General features: G+C 41.2%; 1 protein-coding gene across 3 annotated transcripts; it reads left to right on the top strand.

Moving 5' to 3' along the window:
- Window positions 1–3,671: 3,671 nt before the first annotated feature.
- macroh2a1 (macroH2A.1 histone) lies at window positions 3,672–19,618 on the top strand. 3 transcript variants are annotated; one of them, XM_031869011.1, is made up of 9 exons: window positions 3,672–3,690; window positions 5,301–5,501; window positions 6,081–6,187; window positions 6,911–7,102; window positions 7,445–7,552; window positions 10,864–10,963; window positions 14,159–14,248; window positions 16,776–16,950; window positions 19,237–19,618. In XM_031869011.1, the coding sequence occupies exons 2-9, from the start codon at window positions 5,330–5,332 to the stop codon at window positions 19,400–19,402; spliced, it is 1,110 nt and encodes a 369-aa protein (XP_031724871.1). In that variant the 5' UTR covers window positions 3,672–3,690; window positions 5,301–5,329; the 3' UTR covers window positions 19,403–19,618. The 3 variants fall into 3 exon arrangements, with proteins under 3 accessions (XP_031724871.1, XP_031724870.1, XP_031724872.1); XM_031869010.1 differs by lacking the exon at window positions 3,672–3,690 and adding an exon at window positions 3,698–3,993; XM_031869012.1 differs by lacking the exons at window positions 3,672–3,690; window positions 10,864–10,963 and adding an exon at window positions 12,397–12,487 and having other exon boundaries at window positions 4,004–5,501.
- Window positions 19,619–19,625: the final 7 nt, after the last annotated feature.

Raw genomic sequence — 19,625 nt, 5'->3', positions numbered from 1 at the left:
AAATTGGGTAATAACAGAGAAACCTTGAACCATGAAACCCTCTTTAATAAACACGCAGAGAGATTTGAAGTATTTCTTACTTAACTAAGGACCTTTCATATCCACATAAAGACTTGTTAAATAATTTAAAGTCGTTCTTAATTGACTGAAACTCTAAATTGTTGCTGTAAATAGTAGATTAATATGCTGCACAAATAAAATGAAATTTGCTCGAGCAGATTCATGTCAAGATACCTGGATAGTTACCCTATATTGTGAAAGGTTGTGTTATGTCACACCAGCTAAGTATCACCTTATTGTTGTACCCGTTGTACCCGTTTGTTGTATCTGTATATAGTGTATTTTTAGGCTCTCTTTAGGCTTAACTATGGTACAGTCTGTTCAGGCGCAACATATTTTTATGCATGGGAGGAGATTATGTGTCCGGTCGTGTGTTTGTGCGTGCCTGCATGCGCATTTGTCTGTCTGTCCACGGCTAATCTGAAATACTGCCGGACCCATCAGCCTAATATCTTTTTTTTGCGCTCATTTATCACTGTATGCTCAAGTACCTCTCGTGTTTGCATTGATTCCCACTGTTTGAAAAACATGTTTTATTGACTGTTTTATACCTTCATTAACGGCTGACTTACTCTCAATTTGGGATCTTGTTTCCGCTTGGGATTAGGAATTATTCATGACCAGGTCTGCACACCTTGATAAACCTCAAGCATTGGTCCGGTAGTATTCTTCATCTATTTTTCTTTCAACACTGATGCACATGATCATGGCTGTAAGGGGCAGCGCTTTGTGTGCGTGTGTTTGTGTGAGGTTTTGCGAGAGAGAGAGAGATGGTGGCTGCCCTCAGGCCAGACAGGTGTTGGTAATCTGAGTAGAGGAAAAGGTTAGCAGTGAAGTTGTCTAGCGGCAAAAAATGCACCGCATAGCTTCCATTCTGCCCATAATTACTCCTCAATACCCAAGAAGTGAAGCAAGAGTCTGTGGGATTACAAACCGGTTTCTGGACAGAACCAAACTCTGCTCCGTCTGGATTGCTAAATAAATATATAATCAAATATTCCAGCAGTGGTCGTTGCAGAAACTCTACTGAAAGAACTGCTTATCATGTGTCTCGCAATTTTAAATCTATTCCAGTATCATCCAGCAGGGGGCACCAAAATATCCAACTCTGTTAACTCACTGTGTGTGAGCAAGAGTTATGAAGCTACCACATGCACACACACACACACACACACACACACACACACACACACACACACACACACACACCAAATATTACCAAACTAAATTCAAGTCACAAGATTAGCTGTTGACCATTCTGCATTACTGTGGTCTATCATGTGCTGTAATGACATCAACTGAATTGTATTTATTTTGAAGTTTACTTGACTGTTTATCTCCTTCTGCTAATCATATTAGTCTTATGTATTCACTTTGCTCTACATCAATATGGTTTTTTATGGGTATGAGAGATGAGAGCAAACAGGTATGTAGGCTACTGTAAAAACAAAGCATTTGACTTTAATATACTTTAAATACTTAAAAAAAAAATTCCAGTATATATGTGAAATTGAGGTCACTCTGATTTTAAATATTTGATAAAGCTGATGAAATGGCAGGTATATATAATAAGTATAACTTTTACTTTCTCTATAAAACCTTTGACTAGAAAAAAATTTATTTTGAATAGCTATATAATAATTTATTATTTCCATTTTAGCTGTAGAATCTTTAGTTTGAATTACATTTTATTCTGCAGTAAATGACACGGTATTAATAAATTAAAGCCAATCATTGGTTTAATTTCACCATATAAACATCAGGTTACTACTCCTCCTGCACAAAGTGGTGTTTCAATGCACAGCTCAGGTCTGACCTCTGGTGTGAAGCTGCCGCCACTGTTTCCTCGTTCCTTTTCCCACTGTCATGTCACAGTTCATAGGAAAAAAACAGGTGTTAATAACACAGTTAATGATGGCTGAATTCCATTCGGCTGCTTCAGTTTCAAGGCTCCTGGTGTTGTGCATGTTGGCCAACTGTCACATCTCACTGTCACCCTTGAATAGAAAAGACACATTGTTTGTTCTATAAGTAACGCCTTTGCTTTAATGAGCATCCATCTTGTGACTCTTGGCAAACAGAGGAGTCAGAAGAGAATGTAATACGTCAGTGCCAAAAATACTAAGAGGGGCACCTCAGATCGAGTTCATTTGAAGAAATTAGTTTGAGAATGTCTTTAATCACGGGTCAGAGAGCTCATTTTATTTAAATTAGCCTATGTGCGTGTGAGTGTTTGGTCACCTGACCACCATTTGGTGACGCAAGTGACAAGAGTTTATAATATTTGCTTAACACGCAACACCATATGTCAGCAAGCTTACAAGCGGATTAGACCCGTTTGTGCTTCTTTTAAAAAACAGTTTAGTAGGATTCAAAGGTTGTACCTGTTTCATGATAGGGGCTGCACACCTTTTTCTCGAGCTGTCTTTATTATGTTTTGTTACATCATTTTGTCAAAAGATATTCATGGTGCCCAGAGGATGAACCCTTGTGACTTTTGAGATCCCAATATCATGTCAAATTTAAATTGTTCATTTGATTTAGGCCTGCAAAACTATCCCAGCAGCCTCTGCTGTACTTTGTACTCATGTGCTAACTAGCAATTGCTAACATGCTAAACTACGGCGGTGAACTCTGTAGGCTAAATATTATGGCGTCTGCATTGTCATTGTGAGCATGTAAGCGAGCTAATGTTAGCATTTAGCTCAAAACACTGCTCCTGTAGATTCTTAAGGGAACAGTGTGTAACATTTGGGGTGATTAATTGACAGCAATGGAGTATAACATTCATAACTATGTTTTAATCTGTGTATAATCACCTGAAACTAATAATTGTAGTGTTTTCGTTACCTTAGACAAAGCAATTTATATGTACATAGTGAGCGGGTCGTCTTCCATTGCACAGCCATATGTTTCTACAGCAGCCCAGAATATTCACTGGGTCTGGCGAGAGCCATTCGTGTTTTTACGTTATCTGAAGGTAGGGATGCATTCCTAAACCCCGTATTGAGGCAACTACGCTCATGACTGTACTTGCAATAAAATATTTGCTGGTAAAAAGCCAATACTTTATCAATACACCTGTGAACATGTAAACAAAAGTGAAACCCAATTCAATCGGCCACCACCGCTATGTTTACACAAGCACAGCACTCACGATAGGCCAAAGCAGACAGGTGGACGAAAGGAATGACTGATAGTGACAGATGTCCGTGTTCTTCATCCTTTATAAACTTGACTTGTTATTCATTTTATTAACATTTTACATTTGTTTCCAGTGAGATATTAATTACTTTATATTGTGACTTTGTTGTTGTAAACATAACTGTTGCTGCTCTATAAACAATATGTATATATTTTAAATGTGAATTCAAATCCTGTTGTTTTAGAAATTCTGTATGTGTTTTTAAAAGCAATTATTTAGTCATGTAGCAGAGTATTGATAAGAGTTGTATTCAAATCCTTAAGATAATTACCGACACCTGAAGGCCACCGTACTTCTCCAACATGCTTAGAGAGGGAGGGTGTGAGCAGAAGGATATTTAGTTGGTCGCAATTATAGACTCTCTATATAAATCTGCAACGCACCTCTAGATGCCACCAAATCGTACACACTTGGCCCCTTTAAATGTGAGCGTTATCATCGATCTGCTCGGGAAAAACCGTCAGCATTTCCAGCTCATAAGCACGTGGGTTATTCTTTCCCCTCTGCACAGAGTGGAAGGTGTGAAGGGGTTAAAAGATCATCTCGAGCAGCAGATTTCGGATTCAGCAACGTTTGCTCGCTCCGCGGGCAGCGCTGGCTTTCCCATCCGATATTTAAACTCGCTGTGGATTGTGGGAGTCGAGGACACTGCCCAGGCTTGTTCCCGGAGAACCGGAGACATTTTTCTTCCTCTTTTCCCCCCCCCTCCCCGCTGTGTTTTTTTTTTTGTAAGTAACCATAAAAAACCGGGCTTTGCACACCGTTGCGTCGTGTCGGGCGCGGTCGCTTATTCTCGTCCGAGCCGTCAACGTTGTCATTCATGCGTGTGTGTTTTTACGGACATGGAGGCCGAGGACTTGCTGGAGCTGACAGCCGGGGAGGGAGGGGGAAGGAGGAGCGGGCAGCTGCCGCCGCTCAGCCGGGGTTTATATCCACTCGAGAGACTTGGAAAAACACGATAAAGAAATGCCCTCAGCTTGTCTTGACAGCTGGATATCTTCACCGCTAGTGTTGTCGCTTAAGTCTTGATAGAATAAATGTACATGTGCGAGACGTCCGTTGAGCTGTTGACATGCGGAAATCGTTGTCCAGCGGAGAGAGAGAAATGCCCAGAGAGGCGGTTTAAACTCACCTACACCTGTTCGGAGTGGAGAAATGCCGCAGATTCTGTATCTTATTATTTATCTTCTTACTATCTGCTGGTCCATAACGTGATTGGTGGTTTATGTTTTGACACCATGTATCGTGTGAAATTCAACCATTACAGCGTGATCAAGGAAACAGCCGGGCCTTTTGTGGTGCTAATTAATAATCAGTATCAAGACAGCTAATTGATGTCTGCATCTGGTACAATTAAATGTATATATTTTCCATCACAGGCGGTTTTACTTTTCCATAACATTATTTGGGGAAAATATAGCGTTTTACTTGAATATCACCATCAATACATCATAGCATATGAATATGCAAATGTGCATTTAATAACTGACCATTGCGGTGATACCAGGGTGCTAATGGCTTGTTATCAATACAATGATATCCGTACCCAGCAGCATTGCTATCTGTGACATTTAACAGGCTCTGTGGCGTGACAGGGATCTTGGGTAATCGATATTAGGCATAATAACAACAATATTATGTGATATTGTATGTGGTAAGAGCTGGGTGTTGGGATGTAAAAACTATTCAGGATTGTATCAGCTTTTGTTTTTCTCTTTAACGCTGTGGGGTGAACAGGGAAACAAACCTTCAAAAAAGGAATTGCGTTTATTTAGTTGTTAAAGTAATTTAGAAAACAGACTCCGTCCATGAGTGTGATACTGACAAGTGTTACCCATCTGTGTTTTCATTCAGCAAAGACAGAAAGTACAATTTTAGTATGTTTCCAGTGTCCGAATGGATATCGAGTGCATTTTAGAAAGATGTCACACTAGTTGCACTCAATATCTCTGCGTATTCATCTACTCACCGTAAAGGAAGTCAGCCTGGTTCAGATTTTTGTTAATTGGTGATGGCCTCGGTGTTTCCCCTGCAGAGTCTGACACAGGCAGCGGTCTCAGCAAGATGTCGAGCCGAGGAGCAAAGAAGAAGTTGACCAAGACGTCCCGGTCCTCCAAGGCCGGGGTCATCTTCCCCGTAGGACGCATGCTGCGCTACATCAAGAGGGACCTGCCCAAATATCGCATCGGGGTGGGAGCGCCCGTCTACCTGGCTGCTGTCCTCGAGTACCTCACCGGTGAGATTCCTCCGATGGCGAGAGAATGACGAGATCATATATTTGTTTTTATCGTGCATTTTCATATTTTGTAGTTTTAAATGATGTATTTTACTGTTGCACCATGTTTATTATCCCGCACCAATCACAAAGCAACGTGCTTGGCAATAAACAGTTCTGATTCTGACAAAATATTTAAAGAAACGCACACATTTCAGCATAGAACTTATCTTCTTATCACAGATGTTCATCAGGCTGTCACCTACAACAACAACAACAACAGCTGATCTGCAGTCTTGTAATGATTTATTTTGACCCAACTGTAATAGTTTTAGAATATAAAGTGATGCCGGACAGAAAGTAATGCAACCAAAAGAGACACCTGAGGAACTTTTCCCACTAAAACGCCAGCGATACGAGGACGAGATGAAGCATTTTAAAGACGTACGTGTTTTCTGATCTCCTGGAATTATGTAAAAGGGACCACGTGGAAGTCTATTATTGAGTTCACCTCAGCATTCAGAGGCGTGAACTGTTTTCCTAAACCTCGGGTGCTCGATGATGTTTATTGATGATATTTTTTGTTTTTCACCTATGCAGCTGAGATCTTGGAGTTGGCAGGTAATGCAGCCAGAGACAACAAGAAGGGTCGCATCACACCACGACACATCCTGCTGGCCATCGCCAACGATGAGGAGCTGAACCAGGTCAGAGCCCTGCACGTATCTATAAAACCATTTCATGTTGCATTTAGTATGTAAACGTGATGATATGTCACACCTATTTCACCCTCTGAACCCGAAAAAACCTTCGGTAGGATTGAAAAGCATGTTTGTATCAAACAATCGCCAAAACTACACCGTTTCACATAGCCATAGGCTGTACAAGCCGTCATTATCGTCAGATTTTCATCTTTCAGACAGTCCTTGAACACGTCATGTGTCACAAAAAGCAGCCAAACGAAGCTTAGCATTTTTATATTTCATCAAAAACTGCAGGCTGCTGATTAAAGTGCATTGAGGAGAGGACAGGAGAGGTTGTAAAAATGTGAACACCTACACCGGTGACACTTGAAAACATGTTGAATATATTGATTCCAGTGTTTTCCAATTTTTGTTAAATAAATTATCACAGAAATTCAACTTGCACTTTTTAAAAAAAAAACAAAATTATTTATGACATTGTAACTGTATTATTCTGCACAAAATATATTTTTGAGTTCTCTCTGCTTCTAGCCATGGTTGTGCTGTTTCCATGGAGGTGCAGGATTTATACATTGTAGTGAAAATCAAAGCCACAGAGAACAAAATCGCAACAAAACTGCTCGGAGGATTAAAAGTTCTTTATTTGCCTTTTGTCCAATGCGTGCACCAATTTTTTGTTGATTTATTTCTTACCCTCCAGGCAATGACCTTGTCTTCCTGTCTCAGTTGCTGAAAGGTGTGACCATCGCAGCGGGTGGAGTCTTGCCCAACATCCATCCGGAGCTGCTGGCTAAGAAGAGAGGAATAAAGGGAAAGCTGGAGATGCCCATGTCACCCGCACCCGAGAAAAAACCCAAGCCGGTCAAGAAATCGGCGAGCAAGAAAATGGGTCGGAAAAAGAGGGGCGCGAAGGCTAAGGTACTCTTCTGTTTGAACAGTGGTGATTGGGGATCTACACTCGGAGTATCTGTTGTCCAATGTGGGAAGTTGAAATTGGAAGAAAGAATGGAGAAAGTTAAGTATTTGTTTGGCCGCTCAGCAGCACCAGAACCATTCAGTTGAACCACTTAACGGTAAGGTTTTCTATCTGTAACAGGCAGTGAAAAGTTGAAATAATACCCGAAATCTAACTAACTAGCTTCAGCATTGATACTGTAGCTGGTCCTGACCTCTTAACCTCCCCACAGAGGGTACCAAGAGACAACAATACTCTGTCCTACAGAGGGTCTGATAGCGTCGACATGCATTCTGTGTTAACAGAAGCAGGGCGAGGTGAGCAAGGCGGCGTCGGCGGACAGCACCACAGAGGGATCTCCAGTCGACAGCTTCACCGTGCTCTCCACCAAGAGCCTCTTCCTGGGTCAGAAGGTCAGTTCTCTCTCTGTAGAAATAGACAGACATGTCTGCGCTCAATATATTATCAACCACAGGTGAGTCTGTGTCGATTCCCAAGAAAAACCCCGAAGAATTTCCGAGTTTAAAATTGTACATTTACAAGAACAAACGTGGATATTCTTCGAGATTATGAAGTTATAAAATTGTTAGATTAAAGTCACAAATGCAGTTATTTATCCTGAAGTTGTGTTCATGTGCTCAGGACGGCCTCTGAGCGAGGCGAAGGCCCTGAAAGATTCCTATACACGTTTTCTTTCAAGTTCTCTCTGAGTTATTTTTTGAACATAATACTGATAACAGTATGAATTGTACTGTATCCTCATGTTATTCCTGTTACACATTTTCTTTCAGATAAATCCTAAAGATTGCTGTTTTCTGTTTTTTTTTTTTGACCTACAATGGCCTTATTATGCTGTCGTACTACTGAATTATTTAAGTTTGGAAAGAACAGATACCTAACTCATGCCAGGCTGAAATAAGGCTGATAAATAAGTCAGAGTTCTAGACACGTGTTTGATAACTTACAGAAACATGAAGTAAGACGTTCATAGATACATACTGTGTACACATACAAGGACTCTTTTCTTCTATAATGCCGTACCATACAAATTAAAAGTGTAATATTTCAGAAGTCAAAGGAATAAGACACCTTCTAATACCTGTTTCAGTCCCGGGATCCTATCTGTGTTTTAGAGTAAACTTGATATCTCATTCTTGGTAAGCAACGAGATCAATCGGATGATAAAACTGTAAAACCAAAGATATGTTTTGTATGTTTCTCAGCCGCCGGGTTTTTAATCAAAAATACTTAAAGACTACAAACTGTTAGATCTGCCGTCTGTCATCGACATTTCTATCATAACTGAACCAGATTTAAGAGGTGATAATGTTGCAATGAATTATCTGTTCTGTCTCATACAAAGAAAACTGTTTGTGATATTTTGTAATGGAAGTTTCCATCCCGCTGTACTAATGGGTCTGCTTTGATTCACCAGACTTCATATCGTGGCTTTAACTGTAGTAGCAACCACGAATGCTGTGTTTGTCTACTGCATCTCAGATCCGCCAGATCTGGAGGCTCCCCTCGCTTCGGTTCTGCTGAGCACACAAACCTCTTTTTAACCTTTTTGTTCCTTCTTCTTTTGAACTGCAACGTGGAAGTAAATTTGCCTTTTTTTTTTTTTTTTTTTTTTTTAAGTTTCAAGATCATCAAGACCTGAAGCTCATAAAAATAGATCTGAGTTTGAAAGACATAAGGGGGAGGGGGGGGATAACATGTAAAAGAATGAATGACTCAAGAATGATGCAAGAAGTGTCACTGATTCCCTGTAGTAGATGAATAATACTTGCTAATTTATTATGATTTTGGCTCCTGTGCGTAGTCTTAAAAGTGGTAAATTTACTTCCAGAGCTCAACATTTCAGCTCAGTTGTGACTTTTAAATGCTGCTAATTTCACTGCATGCTTTGGTCTACTGTGCACATGCTAATGATGTATGATTCAACACCGCTGACCTGCTGTCACAGCAGACTTAGTTTTTAAAAGATAAACACAGATTCCTTGGTTGTGAAAATATTCTGGCTCTACACGCTGTTTTGCCCCGCTGCAGTGGCTCGTTAGCGGCCCTCGCTCCTTCCTCAGAGGCAGACCATTAAATAAGAAAAAACAATGATGACAAAAAGAAAAGGTCCCTCAGAAGGTCTCCAGCAGAACCTGAGTCCCAGTGAGGAAGTCAAGCACAGTAACACACCGCTCGCTCTCTCTCGGGGGTTGTCCTCTGCAACAGCATCCAACACAAACTACCCACGCTAACATTCATTCCAGCAGAATGATGATTAATACGGCTGAATATCCGAGACATAATTAACAACTGCAGGCTGTTTTTCACACTCTATACTTAACTCGGAAAGATAAAGATAAGGTTGAAAATCTGCAAATCTTCCCCTTTTTAATGTGAAATCACACTGCTCGACTGTAACAATCGACTACGCCACACTCAGTCACAAGTATTTGTGTGCAGTCATACTTTCTGCATTAGTAAAATGGCTCAGTGCTCGATTGTGTAGCTTACACAAACAGTTTGCGGCCGCTGTTTGGAAATCGGTGGATGAAAATCAAAGCAACGTCCACTGATTAAGATAATGAACCCATGAAGAGAAAAGCGAGTCTGTTCTTCTGTTTTATAGCCTCAATTACCACAGCTGCACTTCTCCTGCCAAAGTGTTCAATCTCAGTCACACTCTTTTAAAATCACGAGTCTGTTGTCAATGCATTGTTTTGGGATGATTTGGGTGAGATATGGTGTTTGTGCAACAGATGACTAATGAATCTTCGACTCTACTAACAGGATGTGAAATATTCCTAACATCTAGAAGGATACCTTGACATTTCAACTTTGTCGTTTTAGAATACTCCCCTCGGTCTTGGTAAAATTGCTGGCTTCAAACTAAATAAAAGATATAAAATATATATATTTGGATTTGTCTTGAGTAGATGGAATATAAACTGACATTCAATAGGAACAGCAGGACTAAAGGGACGTTGCAAGACATTTAATACGTAGCTGAAAAACGACACAAACACTCGTTACGCTCAAATAACTGCAAACAAAACTGCGTAAGATTAGATCCATTTTTGACATGTCACTGAAGGAAAAGCACAGGTATAAATAGAACAGAACCATTGTTAATGTTAGTAACACCTGTGCTTTTCTTACTATGACAAGTCAAACTGTCAGCTGCTTCTCCAACATGTTTCAGCTTGTGACTCATGTCCCTCCTGGTTGAAGCCATTTGTCTGTGCGGACCTAATTATTCAGGCTCTTTCCATCGACATTTTAAATAATTTAGCATTCACCAATCAATGCACCTGCTGTCCTATGTTGACCTTGTGTAGTTGCCACAATTTGCTTTGAAAACGTACAAAATGAAAGTGCAGACTAACGCTGATAAAGCAGTAGCAGTATAACTTTTGTAGCAGTGAGTTTAGTTGCTTGTGTACTCTTGTACAAAGATCGTAGGCTGTCAGTCCACATTTAGACATTCAATTGTACACGTCACTGCACACAAATGCATCTAGCATTCACTCACTGTGTGCTTTCAGCTGTAGTGCCGATATGTTGAATGTTCGGTTCTATAAATCATCAGAAAGTCAAGGTATCCCTTTTTTTTAAGCAGTGGTGTGAATCTGGTTTTAATTGCTTTGCTTCCTCCCCTCTTCCTTCCTGCTCTCCCTCCTCCTCGGCATGCCTCCCCCCTCCCTGCTTACCCTCCCCCCCTCCGCAGCTCAACCTCATCCACAGCGAGGTCAGTAACTTGGCTGGCTTTGACGTGGAGGGGGTCATCAGCCCCACCAATGCTGAACTTGAACTTAAAGATGATCTAGGTGAGCCCCCCCCCCCCCCCATCCTCTCTGGTCCCAGTTTTGAGATTTAAAATCCTTGAATGTTCAAAAGCTCGATAACGGCTCCTAAATGATTCATTTAGGCAACTTGTTCGATGAAAGTGGAAGAGATATTGATTAAATCTACAATATGTGTGGCTTGGATATTTGTTTTTGGTTTAAAATCAATTGACGATCTGATGGAAAAAAGAAATATTACAAAAATCCAGGTGAAAATCGAGTGTTATTGGTTCCATCTCTGCATTTTTCTCTTCACTTTCTATGAGTGTGCTGAGCTCTTTGCAAACCCAGAATAATAAGTTTATCTCAAACTTATTAATCTTTGGAGATCAGCGTCCTCTTGCAGCAGGAAATACAATTAGTTTGGACACTTCGGAACATGAAATATGTCCATTTCATTGTAAGTACATTAAGAGCAACAACAACCTCAGTCAAATTCCCTTGTTCATAGACGCATACTTGGCGACTAAAGTGGATTCTGATTGTGAAATGACTGAAAGATTACAGTAAAACCCTGATGAAAGATGCAGCCGTTCAAAATTAATAAAAGAAACGCTGGTTGCAAAAGAAGGACGTGCGCTATGCGATCAGCCTTTGACGTCTGCTGACCTGGAAAAGCTTGTTGAGTAAATAAAACACCTTCTTTATTATAGTGTGAACGAAGAGAAAGACGGATTGTCTCTGGCAGGTCAATAGAAAATGATTGCATTGAAATACAAATCCCAGCAGCAAGTCGAGAATTTCTGCAGAGGCATTCAAGGATTTTGATCAAAGCGCCTCAGAGCAGTGATCCTGCTTGCTCTTCCTATCGTGTAAATGTGTTGAGGTTCATTCCAGGTTGTCCTCCTTTCAGATGGCTGTCAGACCTTTTTTAAAAACATCTTTATAATCATTGTAAATCCTCGACAATGGTTGTGAATTAGAGCACCAGTTTACAGAAGAAAAGCACGACATGAACCCTTGTTAGCTGCTCTCTGCAGCCAGACTGTGAGGTCGATAGCCTGGAGTTTGATCATAGAGTTATCTGCTCATTTTATATGAGCCAAGAATTCTGGACGACACAATCAGTCAGATGGTCGCTTTCTTAATGTCCCCAATTTTAAAAACTACAAAAAATAAAAATTTGAATATTTAAAAAATGCACTCTAACATGCAATCTGTAATTCTGTGACAGTAAATCTGGCCACGGGTGCCGTCCTGCTTCCTGATTACATAATGTGACCCACCGTGTCCTCACTTGCCTCCTTGTTTCCCGTGATGCCAATAAGGAGCGCCCTCACATCTCTTTTCTTCCTGTTCTTCTCTTTCATCCTTTTTTGTTCTATTTTTTACCCACATTATTGCTCCTGATCTCTCTCACACACACTGTTTTTACCACCATGTTGTTTGCCTGTTGTTGTTGTTGTCGTCTGTAGTTGAAAGTTGTCCAAGCCGACCTTTCCATCGTGGATAGCGAAGCTGTCGTTCACCCGACCAACTCCTCCCTCTATACAGGTGGTGAAGTAGGTAAAGGAACCATCCAACCCACAGAGGCCCGTCTGCTCTCTCTCTTGCTCTCTCTCGCTCTCTCTCGCTCTCTCTCGCTCTCTCCGCATATTCCAGATAGTCTGCACTGCAGTCTGTGGACAAACATCACAGCAGCAGCAGTTTTTATCCTGCGTTGTAGTTATTTAGTAAGAATACATTTTTAACACAACTCCCTGCTGTTCTTCCTGTAAATGCTTCACTGTAGTTTATCTGTGAAGCATTTACTGAAAGAACTATTTCTCTTTCATGAGCGAACACAGTCTTGAAGTGTGCCAGCAGGGACTATTTTATGTATGCGGGGAAACTCCAGCTGCCAAACGGCGTTGCAGTCCCACGCTATGTCTTCAATAAAGCTAGCCCAGAAGACAAACTCAAAGTGGACATTTTGAAAAGGATAATTTGAATTTGGCAGCTTAGTGCAATGAAATAAAAAAAGACTGCTGGTTGGCAGCCGACTGTTTTCTCAGTTTGTCAGAAATTCCTGCGTTTTTTTTGTTTTTTTTATTCACCGAAAATGAAGAGTTTCTGCATGAAAACCAGGGTCTGGACTAGGGCAGAAACACCAGCTTCGTATTTTTACACAAATGTATCTCTGAAACTCTGAAAGCATACTGCTGCTGCTGCTGCCGCTGCTGCTGCTGCTGCTTGTTTGTTGCCGCTTTTGTTCCACTTGACTGAAATGTGGGCGATCTGGGGCTCGCTTCATTTCCCGTTCCCCTCGACTGTGCTGTCAGTTCAGCTGGTTAGAGAGAGAATCCACCAAGTGCTTGATTGAGACGTTAATTTCCTGGAGATTCAGATTCTCCTGAGCGTCGATCACTTGTCAATTAATGAGTGATTGAATGTCTTAACTGTTAAACTACTAATGAGGCCACGGATGATATAAATATATATATTTATGGATCTGCTTGCTCGTATTGGCTGTTTTAATAATTTCAGCTTTTTATCACAAACCTTTCTTTAAAGGACTGATATTAACCTGATTGTATTTGTCTCTCCTGCCCGTATTTTATTGATATTGTAGCCAGAACATTAATTTCTCTGGCTCGGGTAGACTTTAATCAGCTCTCTCCTCTCTGGTTTCCTTTGTGGCTTCTCTGTTTAGCGCTGAGTAAGTCTGATAGAGATCAGTGTGGAATGACGTCCTTTACCCATCAAAATAAGAAGTTTAACTTTAAACATGTATTCAAACAAGTTACAGGAGCTTTTACATTTTCATATATAACGAGCTTTTTTTAAAACCAACTCTTCACTTTAATTTGGGAGTGAAGAGAATGCCCTCAGGTCCACTGCAAATAAGCCGGTATGTGAGGACAGAGGGAAGTAATTAGGGACCTCCGGCTTTAACACATTAGTTTAACCGACTCTGAGTGAGTCATTTGGAAAACAGCAGCCCTGATTCTCTGTTACTTCCTTCGTGAGACATTTTCTACGTCTCACAAATGGAGTAACGGAGACTCTGTGTGCGGCATGAGCTCAGAGAGAGAAGCCAGGTAACAATGATTGACAGCATCGTTGTCTCCATGTCTGTCTGTCTGTCCGTCTCCATGTTTGCCTGCTTGTCTGTCTGCATGACATCGCCTCTCCTCTTCCTGTCCGTCAGCAGTATATGAGGTGTGTAATCACTCCAATCCTCTCCTCCACCGACAGGCTCTGCTCTGGAGAAGAAGGGAGGGAAGGAGTTCACCGAAGCGCTGTCGGAGCTGAAGAAGAAAAACGGCCCTCTGGAGGTGGCTGGCGGTAAGTGCACAGGCCAGACGGTGTCGGGATTTACCAGATTTACCAGTGAATGCTGCTGATTGTGTGGACAAAAGAGATTTGTCTTCATCTTTTTATACGAAAAGCAGAGTTTGTCATTGATGCCTGAGGAACATGAACATTTTGACAAGTTCCTATTCAGACTCTTTCAAGTCCGGCTCTGCCGTTGTTAGTTTAAATTATTATTGTTTATGTAGTTCTGGCTTTTGTCAATTCAACAAGAGCCCTAAATCTTAATTAATCTAATGATAGGTTCGTGACTGTTTTTTGACTTCATGCTGTCAGTTACAGATAGTCGACTAAGATTTAGCCACTACAAGATTGCACGACGTGTCTTATACGACATCTCTGAGCCGATTGCCTGCGATTGTATTCATTCAATCACACTATACGTCAGCGGTCGTTGCAGACACACCTGACGGAGGTCTGAACTCTACCGAGTGCATGTTTTCTAGTTAATTATGTTTTCTAACGAGCTCAGAAGGTAAGAAGAGGAATTCAGAGTTCTGCTTAAAGACGCCTCTGCTTTGTCACAAATAGTTAAACATCTGTATCCATGTGAGAAACGCGTAACGACGGTGAACTCGAGTGTCCTGCACAAAGAGCAACGCTGCAATAACGTCTTCTTCTGTTATCCTTCTGCTTTGGGTGACACTGACTTTTCATCGGATATTATGTTGATATCGACCTACTCGAGCACCAGCCAGCTCTTATAACAGCGATGTGATCCCCTAAATCTCTATATACACACACACACACACACACACACACACTTCTCTTAAAGGTTACATTTTGCTTGAATTTCCATTGTCTTTGAGCTTTTTAGGAACCGGTGGTTATTTTGTCATCATTGACATTTATTATTGGTCATAATATCCGTCCTTGGCGGCTTGAGTCTCAAACTGCAGGCATCGGCCTTTAGAGAGTCGTATTGTTTGAGCCGTCAGATTATTTTATCCTTCAGTTCATCTTTTCTCCACTTTCTCTTTCTGTCCCTCTCTCATTCCTTCTCCATCTGTCTCTCTCGTTCATCGCTCACGCTCACTTTTTCAAACGCTCCCCAGCTTCACCGCTGCTCTCTCTAACGTGTTTGTGTGGAGCTCATGAATAGATTACCAGGTGACTGAACACCGAGCCAGCGGAGCCTGTCAGGGATTCTGGGGATCTGGATCGGTCATCCCGACCAGACCTGGTTCAGAACCGCCATCAAACAAGTGCTTCAGCATGTTTACGATGCTCGTGAAAAGTGTTTGCTCATCTGGATTTTGCGAGCAATCCTCCCTATTTCTTTTGTCATATTGTAATATATGGACAATAAGAAAAACATAGAATAACGATTGGAAGTTCCGTAACCTTTTTTGAAATTGTTGAAATTTGCAGAAAAAAAACGTCGTCATCATCCGCACACTTCACCTCTCGACCAGATCACACATGCAGTGTGACTGGCGCTCGCTCTGCCGTGTGAAGTCTCTCCATCCTCTTTGTGTGCCATCTGGAAATGAGCTCGTCCTCAGCTTTCACTCCGGTCCAGTGACGCGTTCGCTGTGGGCTAATAAAATCTGACTGGAGGCTTTCTCACTTCACAGAGTTCGAAGCTTTTGGCTGAGTTACTCTGTCTTTAGCTGCTGGTTTAACTTCTTCCTCTCGGTCTTCTTCTCTCCTTTTCTTTGCTCCTCTTCAGCTGTCTGGAGAAGTGATTTTTATTTTTATTTTTTTTTCCAGGCCCACCTCACTGTGAGACCCTGGCCGAACCATTTTAAGCTCTTGGAGATTTGCTGCACACATTTTCCACGAAGCAAACGTGTTCTTTTAGCGTCTCAGGCCTTCAGGGTTTTGACTGGTAAATTAAGCTGATTTTGACTGTTTGAAAAAAAAAAATGGACGCAACGTGAGAAAATCCAGCAGCATGTCAGAGGTGAAGAAGTTCACTCGCTGTCTGGCTGAACAAAACTAGCACAAATTTAGCAAAATATGACGTGGTGTCTCAGAAAAGAAGCATGTTTAAGGTGCTGATCCCACTAAATAGAGCAGGGGGCAACTGTTGTTCATTTATTTAGAATAGTAATAGATAAAACATTTGCTGGAAGTTGTTGGCCTCACAGATGAATATCATCCGGTGTCTTGTCTCTTTTTGTAAGTGATGTTTAAGAATATTTCAAACAAGCAATTTGAAGATAGCACTTTGGACTACATGAAACTTAAAGCTGTCCTTGACTAAAGAAGTTTTTTGTTTGTTGACTAATCGACGAGTAGATTTAATGGACAGCCCAAATTGCACCCCTCATAGATCTCTTAAGTATTCTGATTACTAAGGAATGTGCAAACAGTGCAACAGAGACATATTTTACTCCCACTAGGAAGCCTAGCACTTAAACCATCCTGACTTCTCACCAAACGTTTCTACCTGAAGAACGTTCCCTTACTGCTCTGTCCCCCCTCCTTGTTTCCTCTCCTCTTCCCTTCCCACCTCACTAACCGCTCGCCATCCTCTCTTCTCTCCGTCCCTCAGCCGTGTTGACCGCCGGCTTCGGCCTGCCTGCCAAGTACGTCATCCACTGTAACAGTCCAGGCTGGGGCTCCGACAAGTGTGAGGAGATGCTGGACAAGACGGTGAAGAACTGCCTGGCTCTGGCAGATGAGAAGAAACTCAAGTCTGTGGCTTTCCCCTCCATCGGCAGCGGGAGGTAAGAAAACGCACACAGACAGAAGTAGAGAAAACTGTTAGTTACCATGCCATAAATCCTGAAAAATACAAAAACGCAAATAGAATTTCTTTGATAATTTTCTTTACAAAAATGAGCAAACAAGGGAATCTGTAAATAAAACGTTTTTTTCCAAGTTGCCACAAGTGTTACCAATGTTGCGCAGAGTTGAATGTTTTTTACAGGATCTGTTTAGAGTAAACGGTTTGTTTGAGGCTAAATTTAAAATGAGACAAGTAGAATATAATGTTTTTGATGAAATCCCAATTTTAAGCTTGGTTTCGGTTGCGTTTTCTGACAGAAGCGTTAGACACACATGATGTGTTCAAGGACCGTCGGAACGGTGAAAATCTGATGATTATGAACCTTTTTACAGCTTCTGGCTGTGATGAACGGTGTAGTTTTGGCGATGGTTTAAAGCAAACATGCTTTTCCGTCCCTCCAGCGGGTTTCGGGGTTCAGAGCTTGCTTGAGCGTGTTTTCAGTCTGGCTTTAGTTCAACGGACTAAAATAAAGAGTTGGTTTGGCAAAAAAAGTGTGGTTACATAAACATTTTTCGCAAACCTGGTTCCAGAACAAGAAACTGTATCCAAGTTCACCCGAACAAAGGTGATCCATACTCCACTTGGCAGAAAAGCCTCCTCACACGTCTTAATAACATCTTGAGTGGCATACTTGCATCGTCAGCAGTAAAATCCTCCCGCTCATCATGCGTCTCCGCCCACTCGTACGTTTCTCTCAATCCTCTTTGCGTCAGTCAAAACGGGAGTTGACGTTGGTTCCCTGGTAAACACCTCCACTTTGATCGGGGAGATTTCCACAAACATTTAGAGAAAAGCCTCAAAAACTAAACCGATGATTTGTTTGGTGTAAATAAAAACACTGTAGCGGCGTTCCTCGAGTTGCTCCATCACTTTGGTTCAGACTTTAAATATCCCAACAACTATTGGATGAATTGCCATGACATGTACAGCCATTCATGTTCCACTCAGGGTGGATTACTGTGACTTTACTGATCCTGACTTTTAATCTAGCGCTGTGATTCTGTGGCACTCTGTCAGTGGAGTGTGTCTGCGAAACAGTGAGCTAAAAAATTATAAAATTGTGCTGTATCGTTAAAAAGTGTATCTCTAAAACAAACACATTGGGTGTGACACACAGTAATAAGTTCAATATTTTAAAGTCCAAGCATTTCATTAATAATCTGGCGGACCCTAACATTTGTCTTGCGGACCCATTAGATGGCGTTTGAAATGCAGATTTTTTTTTTTCAATAAATTTTGTAAGAAATATCAATATTAACACCATATTGATGTGTTTCAGTTAGTTTACAGCTTAAAAACTGTTTAAGGACAGAGATAAAGGGAAGACTCCTAGGTGTCTATGTGCTTATAGACGATACACTTAAATATCTTTCAGTAACTGATCACAAAAAAAGCTTTCTCTATGCACATGTACCGGCGTGCTGCAACAGGGTAGGAACTATTATTTTTGTACATCTCATGGAGCTGTGATGTTCCACGACACGCACCTTCAAGAGCACACTTTGTTTTGCCCACATAGTATCTGAAATTTGAACATCAGAGCGACTGAATCCTGATGCCAGCAAGAGGTCTCGTACTCTTTAGGCTACTAAAACAAATGCATTCAAGTGATTTTAAATTACGTATTATGTCTGTTTGCTCTTCGGTAAATAACTACGCATGCAGTTGTTAACCCTGTCAGGAGATTCAGTGACTTAAACCAAGTAAGAGTAGCAGAGCTATGAGTAAGAATAAGTAACAGAATAGATAGTCTGCAAGCTGCTAAGCTAATTCATGCAGCTTTAAATGCCAAAAGCATTCAGGATGTGCCTCGTCTCAGAGCTGCTGTGTGAAAACCTGATATTTGTAGATTACAGGACACCTGCAATGCACTGGAGGAGGATTTATGTTTTGTTTATGGAATGTTTATGTACTAAAATGGCTCACGCAGGTACTGGTAATGAAAAGATACAGCTTTTATAATAAATACGGTTATACTCGGATTTTATGAAAGCACTTTCTTAATACAAGGGGGACTTCAGATGTGTCACCTCTTGTATTAATTGATGAAAAAGTAGTGAAGTAATAAATTGAGGATACATTGAGATGCACCGATAACCGTCTGCAGGTGAATCGTACTTGAGGCCGGTGAAGATTCACAGCTCTCATGAATGCCACAGTTATGATGAAGTCTCTCCAGCGTTTGACGTGTGTGTGTGTGTGTGTGTGTGTGCTTTTCTTTCAGGAACGGTTTCCCGAAGCAGACGGCGGCCCAGCTGATCCTTAAGGCCATCTCCACCTACTTTGTGGCCACCATGTCTTCCACCATCAAGACCGTCTACTTCGTGCTGTTTGACAGCGAGAGCATCGGCATCTACGTGCAGGAAATGGCCAAGCTGGAGACGAGCTAAAAGAGTTCGGAGTATTCGCCTCCCAATGTTATTTTAATTCTTTTTTTGCATTACGTTTGTATTTTTTCCTATATTGTTTTTAATTTCTCATTTACTTGTCACCTCTGGCGTTTAAATGTAAAAGTGCACTGCTCATTCTACGGTCTTTTAATACAAGCAGTGCTCTACGAAACGGATTCAACAAGTGAAAGGACTCACTTTAAGATTTACTCTTTTTTTTTTT

This window comes from Anarrhichthys ocellatus, unplaced genomic scaffold, assembly GCF_004355925.1.
Source record: "Anarrhichthys ocellatus isolate YVR2014 unplaced genomic scaffold, GSC_Weel_1.0 scaffold45, whole genome shotgun sequence".
Lineage (NCBI taxonomy): Eukaryota > Metazoa > Chordata > Actinopteri > Perciformes > Anarhichadidae > Anarrhichthys > Anarrhichthys ocellatus.
The sequence above is the reverse complement of the archived record's forward strand: the minus strand, read 5'-3'. Positions and strand labels throughout refer to the sequence as shown.

Coding starts and splice junctions, on each gene's coding strand:
- macroh2a1 (XM_031869011.1), top strand. CDS start 5,330: ATGTCGAGCCGAGGAGCAAAGAAGAAGTTGACCAAGACGTCCCGGTCC. Junction 6,188..6,910: donor ACGATGAGGAGCTGAACCAG/GTCAGAGCCCTG, acceptor TTCCTGTCTCAG/TTGCTGAAAGGTGTGACCAT. Junction 10,964..14,158: donor TGAACTTAAAGATGATCTAG/GTGAGCCCCCCC, acceptor CTCCACCGACAG/GCTCTGCTCTGGAGAAGAAG.